Source organism: Cyanistes caeruleus, unplaced genomic scaffold, assembly GCF_971803275.1.
Source record: "Cyanistes caeruleus unplaced genomic scaffold, bCyaCae1.hap1.1 HAP1_SCAFFOLD_119, whole genome shotgun sequence".
Taxonomy (NCBI): Eukaryota; Metazoa; Chordata; class Aves; order Passeriformes; family Paridae; genus Cyanistes; species Cyanistes caeruleus.
In genome coordinates this window covers 150,416-166,245 of record NW_028255918.1, presented here as the reverse complement: position 1 = coordinate 166,245, position 15,830 = coordinate 150,416, and the positions used below count along the sequence as shown (strand labels likewise).

The 15,830-nt window shown below is 55.0% G+C and overlaps 2 protein-coding genes across 2 annotated transcripts in view; both read right to left on the bottom strand.

The window, feature by feature from the left end:
• Positions 1 to 2,039: 2,039 nt before the first annotated feature.
• LOC147646147 (maestro heat-like repeat-containing protein family member 7) overlaps positions 2,040 to 15,830 on the bottom strand; it is a 30,369-nt gene continuing 16,578 nt past the window's right edge. Inside the window, exons 14-16 of the mRNA XM_086873869.1 lie at positions 3,110 to 3,212; positions 2,773 to 2,829; positions 2,040 to 2,482 (exon numbers count right to left, since the gene is read on the bottom strand). Coding sequence (XP_086729995.1) covers positions 2,283 to 2,482; positions 2,773 to 2,829; positions 3,110 to 3,212 — 360 coding nt within the window. The 3' untranslated portion in view covers positions 2,040 to 2,282. The remainder of the gene's footprint in view (positions 2,483 to 2,772; positions 2,830 to 3,109; positions 3,213 to 15,830) is intronic.
• On the bottom strand, positions 4,945 to 9,183 carry LOC147646148 (uncharacterized). Its single transcript, XM_086873888.1, has 7 exons — positions 8,276 to 9,183; positions 7,531 to 8,069; positions 7,276 to 7,431; positions 6,942 to 7,006; positions 6,683 to 6,832; positions 6,274 to 6,493; positions 4,945 to 4,949 (listed from the first exon to the last, which is right to left on the bottom strand). Exons 2-7 carry the CDS (start codon positions 7,652 to 7,654, stop codon positions 4,945 to 4,947), a joined length of 720 nt encoding a protein of 239 aa, XP_086730014.1. The 5' UTR covers positions 7,655 to 8,069; positions 8,276 to 9,183.

Below are 15,830 nucleotides of genomic sequence, written 5' to 3'. Positions count from 1 at the left end.
ATTGGCATTCAAATCCTTGACTAGAAAAATCACAAGTCAAGATTTCTAGGATTCTTCCATACCAAAGCTGTCATTCTCACCCGTGATTTTAGAGTGTCTGAACAGTCAGACAAGGTTTTAGTTTCAGACACTACAGACAAAGTCCCTGCTGTTCGGCGATCCCATTCCATCAGCATATAGTCCTGATGATTCCTTTAGGCAGGAGCAGCAAAGGCAAGAATGAGCCAAACAAGCTGCTCCTGTGTTCTCATGTCCTGCACAGCAGTAACTGGGAATTCAAGAATGGATTCTGGAGACAGTGGGTGCACAGGGAGCCACCAAGACTTTGGGATGCTGAAATGGACCAGCCTGGTGCCTGTGCCCGGGCTGCACCGCGCTGAGCTCCAACTGGACAATCTAACAATGGTAGAATGGACACACCATGGGCAACTGGAGACTCCTACTCCTAGTTCTGTGAGCTACACTATTCACCTGTCATTCACCAGATGATTTTTTCATCTTTGCTTGAAATCTAGGAGAGGAAAAGGTCAACATGGAGAAGTGTTCTCCCAATTCTAGTGACAACTGTGCCTGCACACCACCTGTGCCCATGGCAGGGTGGTTGGAGACTGGATGATGTTGATGATACTTTGCAACACCAAGTGCTCAGGGATTCTGGGATTGCCCAAGTGGAGAGCAAAACTGAGCCGTGTAAGTCCCTGCTTTTTTTCAGTGCATCCTGCTTCTTCCTTTGCTTCCAAGCAAGTCCAGGATTTTGTTTCATGTGTCTTTAAGGTGCCTGGACAGATGAGAGGGAGGGCAGCTGCCCCATCAAACTCCCTCGCTCTCTCTCTCTCTCTCTCTCTCTCTCTCTCTCTCTCTTTCTCAGGATGGCGCCAATGCCGCTGTCTTGGGACACCTGAGTGTGGAAGGCGAGCTCGCCCTCAAGCACGGCCATCCAAGTCAGTCACGGGCACAGGCTGCAGTTGAAGCTGGCAAGCGTTGCTGTGAGGCTGCAAGTGAAGAGAAAGCCATTGTGGCCAACTCTGCTGAAGCCTTTTGCCAAAGCAAAGGCAATTGTGCCCACAGCCTCCCCGTTTGGCACCCGGCTGCTGCGGACGCCTCAGTGCGCAGGTGCCGACGTTGGGGCTGCTGCTGTTCCTGGGCACACTCTGCTGCTGTTTCTGTGGGCTCCAGAGCCGCTTGGGCAGCAGCCACTGGGCAGCCCTGCTGGAGGAGACATCGCCACCCTCCCCATGGTGGCAGCAGCTCTGTGGGCCCCGAGCTCTGTGTCAGGGGGGCCTCAGTCACAGCAGTGTGGCCTGGGCAGCCGCGAGGGCCCGGGCTGGCCGCCAGCCCTGCCTCTGCCCACTGCCCCTTCCTGGAGGCACCCAGTGGCCGTGGCCTGGCAGCACCCCCTGCCCTCCATGTCCCCAGCCAGCCCAGCCTGGCCACCTCGGGCTGTCCCCACCCTCCCGCTGGGGTGGTGTCCCAGCCTCCAGGCCTTCTGCTGCAGGCCTGGGGGACATTTTGGGGCAGCACCGGAGCAGCCGGGTGTCAGGGACCAGGCGGCTGTCTGGGGGCTGCTTATGGCCTCTGACACCCAATTCCTCAGGGCTTCCCACCACCCCGGCTCCTCCAGGGCCTTCTGTCCCCTTGGAACCTCCTGCCACCCACTCCCTCACACATCCCCCTCGTGCCTTGCCACTGCCTTGTCCCATCTGGGCCTCCGCAGCCCCTCATCCCTTCACGGCCTCCCAGCACCCCGTGCCCTCAGGGGCTCCCCCAGCCTGGCCCGGCAGCAGCGCCGCAGCCCCACAGGAGCTCCAGCAGCTCCTCAGCCATCACGGCACCAACACACGGGCAGCAGGACACAGATGGCGCTTCCTGCCTGCCACAGGGCTTGTGGCTTCAGCACAACCACCAAAGGCCAAGGGGCTTCTGGCCATTTCCCCTGCACCACTGCACGCCCCGGCAGGTTGCTGAACACAAGAACCCTTTTCCCTCTCTTCCCCTATGCCCCTCACACCCTGGGCAGCAAAAGAAAGGTCTTGGGACTCTTGTGGTTTATAACATATCCTATATTATTTACATACTAGATGGAAACGAAACGAAGAAAAGAACAATCTCTATGAAACAAAAAATAACAGAGGGCCCATGTGGCCCCAGAAGATAGAGCCTCTCAGCCCTAACATATCCTATATTATTTACATATTAAAAAGAAAAAAACAGAAGAAAACAATTCTTATGAAATTAAAAATCCTGGCTTGCCCAGGTGGCCCCAGAAAACAGAACGTCCTAAATCAGTGCTGAGCACATCTCCAGCAGCGCAGCCAGCCCAAGCCCGACAGACGAGGCCGTGTCCTCCATGCCCTGAGGATTTGGTCTTGCATCCTCTGCAGGATGGAGTATCGGGCACTCTGGATGGCCCGGAGGACATACAGCGTCTCAAGTGCCAGGTCTGACACGGCACCGCTTCTGTCCTCCGTCAGGCGTTCGAGGGCTGCAAGAGAGACGAACAGAGCCACGGTCAGATCCCAGAGCTGTGGGGGCCCAGCGAGAGCCCCCTGCCAGGGCCATGCCAGCCGGCTCTTGCCTTGGCCAGGAGGGAGCAGGGACCAAGGGGGTCAGCCCGAAGCTGCTGGCCACAAATGCCCCACGTGGCCCTGAAATCTCACTGTGCTCTGCCCACGCCGCCCCTCATCGGGACAGGGAGCAGAGCCCTCCACAGCCTGGCCAGGGCTTGCAGCTGCCCCCGACAGCCACCGCTGTCAGCCCGCTGTCCTGGCTCACCTCTGCACAACACCTGGAGCTCTGCGTGCTGCCCCCTCAGCTGCTCCCCGGCCATCCCTGAGAACACAGAGCCTGTCAGGGTCCCAGCAGCACAGCTCTCTGCCAGCGGCGCTGCCAGCCCTGTGGCCACACGGCCTCCTGCCCCGGCAGGGCTCAGCCCGGGCCCTTGCCGCACCCTGACTCAGCCCAAGGGCACGGCTGCCAGAGGCCGGCAGCAGCAGCCCCGAGGGCAGCCGGGGCTCCAGGGCGCCGGGCCCGGGTGCCGCTGCCGGGGCAGCAGCCGGGGCTGGGGCCGAGCTGCGGCGGGGCGGGGAGGGAGCCCGGGCTCGGGACTCACCGATGACCCTGATGGCCGCCGCTCGCAGGGTCTCCTGTGGGTCCTGCAGGTACTGCAGGGCCCGGCGCAGGTGCTCGGCCAAGGGGATCCTGTGGTCTGCCAGCTGGAGAGAGCGGCAGGAGGGAAGGGTTGGCGCGGGCTCTGTCCCTCGGCCGGGCGCTGCTGCCTGCGGCCAGCCCCGGCCTCCCGTGCCCGGCCAGCCCTGAGGCCCGGCCAGCAGCCGCTGGCGCCGGGCTCTGGAGGGGGCAGAGGGCCGGCTGCTGCCCGGGGAGCCGCCGTGCCGGTCCGGGCCTCAGCCCCGCTGGGCCGGGGCTCCATCGGCACCCGGCTCAGGGCCACAGGGGGCTAGAGAAGAAGCCGTGCGGCCCCCGGGAGCAGCAGTGGGCAGAGGCACAGCTGCCAGCCCCACACACTGAGCACCGGGGCCAGGGGGCTTCTCTAGCCTGAGGCTGGCACTTCCAGGCTGTCCTTACCACGAGCCTGGCAAACTTCCACAGTTTCTCCTTCCTCACAGCTTTTTCCAGGTCTGGCCTCTTCAGGAAGTCAGCCGCGCGAAGGAGCGTTGTCCGAGAGGCCTGGGGAGCAGCAGAGAGCCGCAAATGGCCCCACAAGGCAGGGCACAGGAGTGTCCCAGTGCCAAGGGCTGGAGGAGGCTGCAGCCTGCAAGCCTGCGTCAGGGCAGGAGGCAGCTGAGCCCCCTGCCAAGGCGCAGCAGCAGCCCAGGAGTCCTCACCTCTGCCACATGCCGATTCTCATCTTGGCAGTGGAAAAAGAGTGGGAGCAGGCTCTGGTACACTCGTTCCTTCAGGGGCTTTCTTCCTTCTTCTTCTGCTGAAGACATCACTCTTCGAAGGAGAGACATGGAGAGCAGCTGCACCTGGCTATCAGGCTGTATGAAAGGAAGGAAGGAAAAATGACCTCATCATTGGCTTCTTGTGGCCCACATTGGCGCAGGCCTGCAAATGCACAGGGCACAAAGTGTCCGGGCAGCAGGCAGTGGCCGTGGCTGGGGCACAGAGCCTTACATTGTCCAGGAGTTTCAGGAGCGGCTCAGCCAGCTGCAGGGCCCTGCGCCAGGATATTGGGGTGTCTTCATCCGTGAAAATATAGCTCAGGAGAGCAATGCTCATCCTGGCCACGTCACTGTCCAAGTCCCACAGGAGGTGCACTAGTCTTCCTGTCAGGCTCTGAATTCTTTCGGCCTGTGCAGAACACAAGGGTGTGAAAGCCCGGGCAGCTGCCGCAGGGCCCAGAGGCCAAAGGGCTGTCCCAAAGCACTCGGGCAGCTGAAGCAGGAGGCAGGAGAGCTGCGAGGAGCTGCCTCAGCGCCCAAGGCAAAGGCCAGCCAAGGCCAAGTGACAGCATTGCCCAGCCTCATGCTGCCCACACGGCTTCAGCTGCTGCCCCCTTCTCACCATGGAGGGATGGTCCTTTAGCAGGAGGAGAGCCCTGAGCACCTGGTGATGCATCTCTCTGGAGTTGTACCACAGGTACTTATACAAGATATCCATTAGGCTGTCACCACAGTCACTCAAGTCCAGGCAATCTAGGAGCTGAAAGGCACAGGGCAGTGAGAGGGGAGCTGGCTGGCAGGAGCCTGGAAGTGCGCAGGGCTGGGCCCAGGCAGCAGCACAGGGCGCGGGTGCCATCCCAGGCAGCTGTGGCTATGCCAGGGGACAGGGCTGGCAGGGAGCTGAGCGAGGTAGTGCTGGCCATCAGGCTCACCTCCACAAGGAATGCCATGGCAGAGACATCCCAGTGTGGCAACGGTTTGCTGAGCACCTCAAGCAGGTAGCTTAAGATGCCTTTACACAAGTGGGCGGATGCACGGCGCATTACCCTGGAAGGCAGAAAATGGCAGAAAGAGTCTCAGCAAGAGTGCGAAAAGCCTCTCCCAGGACTGACTGACACAGTTGTCATATTGCCCCAGCACTCTGTGAGGGGATGTGGGCCCTTCAGATGTGGCTGCTCCTGGGCACCCTCCTCTCACAGCCTTTTGCAGTCTCCTTGGCCATCCCTCGGTGACGAGGCCCTCAGGCCCATGGCCACGGGGACTGTGGGGGGGCATCCCGGGCAGGGGGCACAAATGTCAGAGGCAGTGGAGAGAAGGGGGGCTCACCTGGCCAGCAGACCCACGGCATAGTGGTGGGTGTCAGCACAGAGCAGCGTGTCCCAGCCACGCTTGCGTTCCATTGCCACCACCACATGCTCCAAGTGGAGACTGCAGAGCAGGGCCTTCAGGGTCTGCACTGCAAACCTGTGTGCACAGCAAAGCCCAGGTGACGCTGGGAGCGCTGGCTCCGAGGCTGGGGAAGTGGCAGGGACAGGAGGAGTGGCATGGAGCACCTATTGGGGCTGGTGGAGAGGCCGTGTTGCTCCTGGCATTCCTTCCAGAAGGTATCGACGTCCTCTGTCATATACAAAGTACTGAAGTACGTTTGGAAGAGCAGATGCACAAAGAGGCGGGGGAAATAGACTGTGAGGATCTGTGGGCAACAGGGCCCCTGGAGGATCTTCCACATCACCAGAGTTGCCTGCAGAGGACAAAGCAGCCCGAGACAGCGCTCAGTGCCGGGGCGTCCGTGTGGCGGGGCCTGAGCGTGGCAGGGAGAGGCCGGGGGAGACGCAGGGGGAGCAGCGGGCCTGGTGGCCCTGAAGCTGCCCCTAGGCCAGGTTTGTGGCCAGTGCCTGAAGCAGGGAGATGCAGTGGGGGAAGGAGGCAACAGAGCTGCTGGAGAGGCGGCCGGCCTTGCGGTGAGCAAAGGCCAGCTCCCGAAACTCACAGTCGGGGAAAAGACAGCCGTCTTGTCCCCATCAGAGGTGCCCAGGTTTTTCTGCGGCCAGCTCCCCACCACATTGATGAGGAGCGGTGTCACTTCCTCTGAAATCCAGGGCGAGAGCAAGATGGTCGTCCACATGGCCATAGCAGCTCTGTGGGGTCAGACACAGCACCGTGGGCTGGGCAGCAGCGGGGAGCTGAGCTGGCCGCCAGCTCTGCCTGTGCCCACTGCCCCTGAGCGGCAGCAGCAGCCAGGCAGCCCAGCCCTGTGGGGACAGGCCCCTGAGGGGCAGGCTGGCAGCACGGCAGCAGGCTCGGGGGCCGACTTTGTAGCAGGGCTGGCAAAGGGAGCAGCCAGAGGGCCCTGCAAGTCTGTGTTGCTCACAGCCCTGGGCCGGGCTGTACAGGGTGATGGGCTGGGGAGCCCTGAGGCCTCGGGGCAGCTGGGCCCCATGCCTGTCACACGTTGGGGCCACCCGCAGGAGAGTGATGGCCACATCATCGGGCTCTGCCTCGGCCACTTGCATCAGGGCCCAGTCCATCCTGTGCTCAGCAGCCTCATTGGCCATGAGCCACTGGTGGATGTACCTCACCACGCCGGGCACCTGGAGAAGGCACAGGGAGACTTGGAATGCTAGCAGAGGGAGTCAGCAATGTGCCCAGCTTCTTCCCCAGACAAGTGCTTCTCTTCCACCATGCTGCCATGGCCTCAGAAGCTTCAAGTGACCAGCAGGTATGGCTTGGGAAAGCCAAGCAATTGCTGGAGGATCAAAGGCTGGCCACAGGCTGCTTACTTGCTCTGGATTGAAAAGAGCCGTCTCTACAAGCAGATCCAGCTGGGCAGCGCTGCTCTGTTCTACCAAGACCTCTGAGGATGCCTTGACCTCAGTGTCCATAGGTCTGGTGTCTTCCTTGCCAATTCTCGTGATGAATTGGTAAAGAAACTGTAGGAGAAGGGCAGGAAGGCAGGGAAGTTGCATGGAGTGCTCCAAGTGCGGTGCTGGGCTGAGCAGTGCCAGCAGGCCCAGCCCAGGTGGGGATGGCTGCAGGTACCTGCGCTGCTCTGCGGAAGCGGCCACGGGCGGTGTCCTGCTCTTGTGTGCCGTCCATGGCTGCATCTGGCAAAGAGCAGCCAGAGCTGAGGGGCTGCGGGAGAGGCCGGAGAGCACAGCCCAGCCCTGCGTTCCCCAGGCAGGGACAGTCCCGGGATGCCCCAGGGGATGCAGCACGGCCACTGCTGTGGGGGCAGCCCCAGCCCCTTTTTTGTGCTGTCCATGGGTGTGTGTCCACAGGACAGTGTGGGATGGGATGAGATGGGATGCAATGGGATGGGATGGGGCCAAGATGGCTGCAGGCACCAGCCCTGTGGCCCAGCTCTGCCACTCACCCTCCTCCAGCGGCTGCAACTGCTGCACCTCTTCGGTCTCTGGTGCTGGGGCAGCTCCAGGGCCTTCTTCCTCGACCTCCTCCTCCTCCTCCACCCAGGCCAGTTTGGGCACTTTTGGGGGTCGCTGCTCCATATCTTCCTCCAGACTCTCCCATCCTTTCCATAGGAACAGCACCAGGGGATGGCATGGCATGGAATGGGATGGGGCCAAGCTGGCAACAGGCACTAGCCCTAAGGCCGAGCTCTGCAACTCACTCTCCTGTGGTGCCTGGAACTCCTGCACCTCTTCAGACTCCTGTGCCAGGACAGCTCCACGGCCGCCTTCTTCCTCCTCCGCAAGCCAGGCCAACTTGGGCACTCTTGGGGGTCGCTGCTCCATGGCAGTGACTGGATTTATGGCTACTTTCAGGAGAGATGGCTCGGAAAAGCTCGGAGTCAGCAAGTCCTGCAGTCGTGCCTGGAAGGCACCTGCAAGACTCAAGTCCTGGCAAGACTGCAAGACAGCGAGTCCTGCACTTGGGTCTTGAGGGCTCCTTCCACAAGGACAGGAGGCTCCTGGTCACGGACTGTGGTCTGGCCTCAGGGGCAGAGAGTCCAGGGATTTTAGATGCCTCAGAGAGGAACCTCTGTGCATGAATGAAATGTTGCAGGTCCTGACACCGCTCCGGGCGCTCCAGCACCATCACGATGGCGTTGGGGAGCTCAAACCACTCCAGCAGCTGCACCACATTGGGGAAGCCTGTGGACACCTTGTCCAGCAGCACGATCTCCAGAGGTGTGCTGGTGCCGTCGGGCTGCGGGAGGAGCACGGTGCCGTCAGTGGGGCTGAGGCCGTGCTAGGGCTTGGGAAGCTCTCAGCCAGCCCGGGATGCTCTGCACCCTCCACTGGCCCCATGCCCGATCTCTCCTTCCATGTGTCCTAGCGGCTCCCACCCTTCCAGGCCCCAGCTCATCCCCGCCTGGCACTCCCCAGCTTCTGCCGCTGGCCCCGCTCACTCACCAGCTCGCCCCAGTGCCGGACGCGGTTCCGTGGCACCTTTTTGATGGCCACCTGCAAGCCAAAGGGAACAGCGGATTCAGCTCGCCGTCCACCACATCCAGCTCCATCCTACTCCTCTGCTCCCTCCTCCTCGTCTGCCCTGTCCTCCTCCTCGGCCCGCCACCGGCCCCACCGCTCACCGGGAGTTCGTCCGAGAGCCTCGTGGCCGTGAAAACTCTGCCGAAGCCACCGCGGCCCAGCAGCGAGTCAATCCTGTAGCGCTTCTGCAGGGCCTGCTGCGCCTTCCCTGGAGAAGAGACGCTGCCGTCAGCGCTCGGCCCGGGGCCAGGAACGGCCCCCGAGCGCTCCCCGACCTCCCCGGGCCGGGCATCCGCAGGCGTTCCCTCATTGGAACGCGAAAGCGGCGGCTCGGGACCGGCGGCTGCACCGCTGAGCGGCGGAGCTCGAACCGGGGAAGCCGCAGCGGAGGCGGCGACAGCGGCCGCGCCGTCTGTGTCCTCCGCGGGCCCTGGGAGGAGCCGGGGCTGGGGCCCGAACCAGAACCGGAACCGGAGCCTGCATCGGGGATGGGGCCGAGGGCAGGGCAGGCGGAGCCAAAGGGTGGCAATGCCGCCCCAGCCCCAGGCACTGATGCCCGCCCAGCACAGCCAGAGCCAGGCAAAGAGGAGACCTCCGCGGGACGGGCGGGGATGGGGACGGGGACGGGGACGGGGACGGGGACGGGGACGGGGCAGCCCCACCTGGGGCCAGGGGCGGGCTGGGGGCATGGCCCAGCCGGGCACGGGGAGAGGGAGGCTTGGAGAGGAGGGGGCACCGGGAAAGGGAGACCGGGAGAGGATGCGGGACTGCGGGAGAGGGAGAGGAGAGACAGAAAATTGCTAAATTCTCTTCTTGCCGCTGCTGCCGCTGCTGCCGCTGCTGCCGCTGCTGCCGCTGCTGCCGCTGCAACTGAAGCACCGGGGCCGTTTGTCCCCGTGTCCGTTTGTCCGTTGCCCGCTTGGCCCCGCGCCGAGCCCCGCGCTCCCCGGGCAGCCCCTGAGCCTGGCCAAACATGGGAACTTTGCCCTGGTGAGCCAAGAGCCAGAGTCTGGACTCCTGCACAGGGACACAGCAATGCCCTTGGCTGCTGCTGTGCCTTGTCCCTGCTGAGCGTCAAACACTGTCTGAGCACATTCCCTGAATGCAGAATTTGTACCTGAGCCAAGCACTGCACTTGTGTCTCCAGCATTGCTTTCCAAGGAAAACAGGGCCAGGCAAACTGGGTATAGCTCATGGTATTTTACAGTATCTAAAACTTGCCAAGTCTCAAATCTTAGAGGTGAGATCCATTTGGAATGAATGGGATAGAGAAACAGTGCAAGATGGAAAAGGGGAACATAAAAATAAATAGAGGAAAATAGAGAAAAAATATATTGGTTGTTTCTTTTGATTTTATTTTCATTTCTTTAAAAAGCTGTTTCAATTTTCCCATATTTTTCTCCACAGTCCTGTCTGTTCTTTCCAAAAACCTGTCCTGGAGAACGAGGTGCAGCTCCTGTCACAAGATGTGCCCCCAGCTGCAGCTTCTCTTGGCTCCCCACACTGTGAGTGCAGCACAACTCTTGCAGCAAAGCAGGACAAATGGTTGAAGAACCTGACAACTTGTTCTTTCTTTTCCTTGTGCACTGGGGAGTTGTGCCATTGCTAAGGTTTTCATCGTTACTCTTCTAGCCAAAGAAAACATGATGAGGTACCAGGAATTGTGAGGGAATACAAGCCTGGCTGAATGTGGAGAAAGAATCTCCAGAGCCTGCAGCCAGCAGTGGAGGGCTCATCATTCCAACAGCCCCATGGACATGTTGAAAGTGATCTGGAACATGAAGATGGGCTGACAGAGAGAGTTTGTTTCTGTGTTCAGTTGAGATGATTCTATATCTCTAGCAGTGGTAGAAATCAAGAGCACAATCAGTGGATGATAAGCAGCAGAACATGATAAGCTGGACCTCTCAGTAGATGACAGAAAGACTGTGAAAAGGAGAAATGCAGGGAATGACTTGGTGAACTTTGTGTGTAAGAAGGGTCATTTTTTCTAATAATTCCCAATTAATTCCCTTTGCTTTTATCCTTTTAACAAGACCAATTGCATCTCCGATTCCCCAGGAAATGAGAACCCCGAGCTTGTGGAACTGCCTGAAAGGTGCCCTGTTCCTTTTTCTTCTGCTGCTCAGAAGAAACAATGAAGTGAATTGGGAAGTTCTGGTTTTTCTTTCTCCTGGTGGATTTTTTCATTTTATTTGCCACTGCAGGGGCAATTTCTGTGATGGCCTCTGTCAGTTGATTCTATTTCAGCAGCAGCAACAGGGCTGTGTTTGAGCACTGCAAATGTGACCTGTGTGGCTTTAATTCCCCTCGACTTAGTGCTCAGGGACTTGGGAGCATTTTAATGTCTGCTACTCATGATGCCTGAAACAAAAATCCTGAGTTCCCCATCACAAAAGCACAGTGGGTAGCATTGATTGGAAGAGGCAATTGCAGCTGTACTGCTAAAATTCAGGTGGCAAGCAGAAGAGGGGCAAGAGCAGCCAGGATCTAAAACTGCCAAGGCAAATGTAGGTTAAATAATTTTGTGGGACTTTTCTCAAATTTTGTGGGATTTTTCTGAAATTTTGTGGGATATTGAGAAGATTTAAATAATTTTGTGGGATCTTTCTTTCTAAATATATTTTGTGGGAATTCTGAGGTATTTTTCTTGAATTTTGTGAGATTTTTGTGGAATTTAGTGGAAATTTGAGGAGATTTTGTGGGATGTTTCTGGAATTTGGTGGGGTATTGAGAAGATTTAGGGAATTATGGGGGATTTTTTCATAATTTTGTGGGATATTAAAGAGACTTGAATTTTGAGGGATTTTTCTAGAATTTTTTTGGATTTTGAGGAGACAGGAAGAATTTTGAGGGATTTTTCTTAGATTTTGTGAACATTTGTGGAGATTTTGTGGGATGTTTCTGGAATTTGGTAGGGTTTTCAGAACATTTAGGGAATAGTGTGGGATTTTTCTTCAATTTTGTGGGATATTCTGGAATTTTGTGGAAATTGGAGGAGATTTCCTGGGATGTTTCTGTAATTTTATGGGATTTTGAGGAGACATGAAGAATTTTGAGGTATTTTCTTAGATTTTGTGGAAATTGGAAGACATTTTGTGGGATGTTTCTGGAATTTTGTGGTATTTTTATCGGATTTTGGGAGAGTTTGAAAAGATTTGAAGAATGTTGAGGGATTTTTTTCTGGAATAGTCTAAGGCTTTTCAAGAATTTTGTGGGATTTTGAGGAGATTTAGGGAATTTTGTGGGAATTTTCTGAAATTTTGTGGATTTTTGTGTAGATTTTTTGGGATGTCCCTGGAATTTGGAAAGATTTTGAGAAGATTTAGGTAATTTTTTAGAATTCTTTGGGAATTTTGTGGGATGTTTCAAGAATTTTATGAGATTTTTCTGGAATTTTATGGAAAATTGTGGAGATTTTGTGAGATGTTTCATGAATTTTGTGGGATAAGGAGGATATTTAGGGAATTTTAGGGCATTTTTGTTGAATTTTTTTGACATTTGAGGACATTTTGGTGGATGTTGCTGGAATTTGGTAGACTTTTGAGAAGATTTAGGGAATTTTGTGGGATTTTTATGGGATTTTGTGGGATTTTGAGGAGAGCTGAAGCATTCTGAGGGATTTTTCTGGAATTTTTTGGCATTTGTGGGGATTTTGTGGGATGTTTCTGGAATTTGGTCGGGTTTTGCGATCGATTGGCATTGAAGAAAACAAAGAGAAACGCCTAAGGAAGTTCAAACTGCTGGCGGCTGATGGGAGTTTGTCTCCTCGCCAACAGCTGGCCATTTCTAAGAATTGACAGCAGTTTTAAGCACTGCAAAGTGAGATCAAGCTGTGAACAGCAGCTTAAGCCCTAAGGCTGGGAATTTCTTTGTCTCTTGGTTTGCTGGCTGTGAAAGGTAACTGAGCTCCAGCTGGCTTCCCGTCCCCGGCCCAGCCCATGCGGCCCGGGCAGGGGCTGGGCTGGGCCTGCCGCGGCTCCCGGCCGGGAGATGGGGCCTGCGGGGCTTGCCCCGGGCTCTGGCCGGGCCAGGCCGCTCCCTGGCTCGGCTGCACTTTTTGCTGCGACTGAATTCACCACAGACTGCCCAGGAAAGAAAGAAAAAGCTCTTGAGCTGCGGCGGGCTGAGACAGTGACCACACTCTCCAGAGCAGCCATGAAGAATCTTCCAGCGCACACAGCTCCAGCCGCTGCTCCGGCAGAGATCACAGAACCATCTACAAAGCCTGGGCAAGATTTTAACCTTTTCATTACCCAGATGAGACTTGCAGATTAATCCTTTTACCCAGAGAGAGAAAAAGAGAGGAATCAACATGTAGAGAGACTTCATAAACTATCAGAGACAGTAAAGAAAAGAATTAAGCTTCAGAAGAGGTAGAGAATAAGGAGATGCTTTAATTAAGCTGAAATATTTTTCTGTTAAAGCTATGGAGATGGACAATAGTGTTCTGAAAAAACTCCTTTAATTCATGACAGAGTATATTGGGAGGAATGGAGTGTTCAAAGTGTGGATTTTCAGCAAGAGGTGGAGTAATTGTGATACAGTGAGGTGCTGGAACACAGAGGGGAGAAGTAATATTTGAAAATTTGAGGCCTTGAGAGGCAAAGAGAAAACTTCTGTTTCCAGGGAAGCTCACAGAGACAGATGAAGAGAACTTTTGCCTTTGAATAACTCATCCTTAAAAATGACACCCCTCGACTCATTGACCCATACACACCTCAGAGTGATGTGAAATGGGAGGAGTGAACTGGTGACAGGATTTCTGGGCAGCTGGCATGGCAGAAATAGAAAACTATAACAGAAATAGTTTTCTCGTGAGAAACTCCATAGATTAGCAGAAGAAGACTTCTGTTTCTCTACAGGGACTGATGAAAAGAGTCTAGCAGGAATTAGGACGTTTTAAACACCAAAGTTCCAAAGTTTTTGTCTCTATGTTGTCATGTGAACAAAAGAATTGTGGGTAGTGGGGGATAAAGGGGTTTTCTGGAGGTTTATTCTGGTGTTGTTATTCTTGTAGTTTTGTTAATAAACTTTATTTATTTCTTTAAGTTTTAGGCTTGTTTTGCTCTTGCTCTAATCCATATCTCACAGCAAGAAATAAGTAAGTTTTCTAGTAATTTTTAAGTTACTGCTTTAAAACCACGACATAACTTTGGTGCTCCACCTGGGAAAATGAAATTAGCAAATCTAAACCACTACACTTACTCCTGTGTGCCCGTGAGTAACCTTCCACGTGGATGGAGGAGATTGTGGACAGGACAATTGATTGCGGCATTGCCATTTGGCTTCACTGCCACTCAGTTGAACATGGTCCTTATCTAAGAAGGACTTCCAAGAAATGGGTAGGAGTTTTGGCTGTGAGAGGAGCAGAAAGCACATTTTCTACAGCAAATTGCCAGCTGATGCAGTTTCCCTGCCAAAATCGTGATTGCCATTCATCTTCCTGGGGAGAATGTGAAGACCCATTCAGAGATGCCAGGTTCAGCTGGCCTGTGGCTTTGTGTACCTCATTTCACATGTCCAATTTCAAGGGCCACTAAAAGAGGCTCATGTTTGCCTTGCTACCCAGAAGTGCTGTAGGTATTTCCAGGAGAAAAAGAAAAAAATCGCTGTCCTGTGGTGTGGTAGAAATGCCAGCACAATTGTGACTCTGTGAGCAAAGAGAGCCAGTGCTTTTTGGGGCTGCAGCAGCTGAGAGTGTGGCAGAGCGGTTTTGATATTCTTTTTAGAGTCCTGAAAACATTGTTCTCAAAACAGTCTTTCTCTCCTGTCTTCTGTCCTAAACTGTGGAGCAGAGAAAATGGAAAGGAGCAGAGGTTGGTTTCAATTGGCTTTTTTATTTTGAAGTCTTCAAATAGTGTCAGCCTGATGCATGATCCTTTAGAAATTGGATGAGTAGCACCTATTTCATCCCAGCAGAGAGGTGGGATTGAAGACTTCCAACAACAGAAGTACTGGATGTGTAAGAGCTCAGGTTTCCACCCCTCACACCCTGGAATCTCGCTGGACTATTTAAAGCAGCCTCAGCCAGATACATTAAAATACTGCTTCAAACAACAACAGAATAAAAATGTTCCACCAAATGGGGAAAAATAAGAAAGGTGGGTGGCAGCCCTTTCTGAAGAGCTCGTGTTGATTTTGCGAAGTCAGATGCAAACAAGTTTTGCCATGTTTCTTTCCTAGAAAAATGTAGATATTTGATAGAAATCGATCTCTGAGGCTGCTAAGTTTGGTATGATTTTAGATCTGGGAGGAACAGAACAGGTTGCAGAGAAGCTGTGATTGTCTCACCCTTGGAAGGGTTCAAGGCCAGGTTGGATGGGGCTTGGAGCAAACTGGTCTAGGGGAAGGTGTCCTGAGTGTGCTGAGAGTTGGAACAAGAGGAGCTTTAAGGTCCCTTCCAAGCCAACACATCCTGAGAGTCCATGGAGAGAAACTGTGAGTTTTCCTGAGATGCTGCCTTTGCAAGGGCAAGTCCCAAACACCCCAGGGAGTTTGAAATGCCCTGAGCAGAACCCAGCTGTGCTTTCTCATAGGTTGTCGCGGCGGTGGAGGTGTCAGGGGTGCCGCGACTCCCGGGGAAGCGTTCCGCGGTTGGGCTGCCCGGGGCACAGACACATCCTCTGCCCGGCGAGTGATTTCAGCTCAGCTCAGCTCGGCGGCAGCGTGCAGGCGACACAGAGGGAGAGAGCAGAGCGCTGTGTGGCGTTCCGCAGAGAACTGGCCTTTATTACAGCCGGGCCCTCGGCGAAGGGAGCCAGTGACAGCAGCTCTCTGGAACAGGGAAAAAACTGGGGGATTTATAGGGGAGGAGAGGGGTGGGGGAAACTGGGATACAGGTATGGGGTGGGATGGCAGGGGAGAACAGCAATGGAGTGTAACAGTTTAACAGAACTAACTCAAAGATTGCTGGCAGTGATACTTTTCTCTCTCTTAGAGCAAAGTGCCTTGCCTCCAAGGGAGGGCCAGGATCTCTGAATTAGCTGATTTCCTGGCCCCCACAACTCCCCCTTCTTTACTTCTTAAAAAGGCATCTCCCAGAGATTTGGCTAATAATTTCTTAAAACAGGAAAACATACATAGGAAAATAATAATGATTAGGAAAACCCAAAAACTGTTTTTGAGGAGGGAGGCAACCCATCCTTTGAGTCCCCAGCTCCCAAAAAGGTCTTCAGACCACTGGGGCTCCTTTTCAGTCTGGAGTTCCTGGAGCGCGTGTTGGAGTCTCTGGATGCGGGCGTGGATGCCTTCGCTGGGGCAGGCAGGGTGACAGAGGGTTGGTGGCGCTGCCCATGGACAAGCACATGTACTCTTGTTTGAGAGTCTTTGCCAGGGTGATCCACACGTTCTCGTGGGGCTGTGCTACTAGCCAGGCATCCACAGATGATGTTTTCAGGAGCATCCAGATGGTCAGGAACGTCAGGAACTCAAGGATGGTTTTGCTCTCCATTTTCTATAACAAAGCATAAAAGAT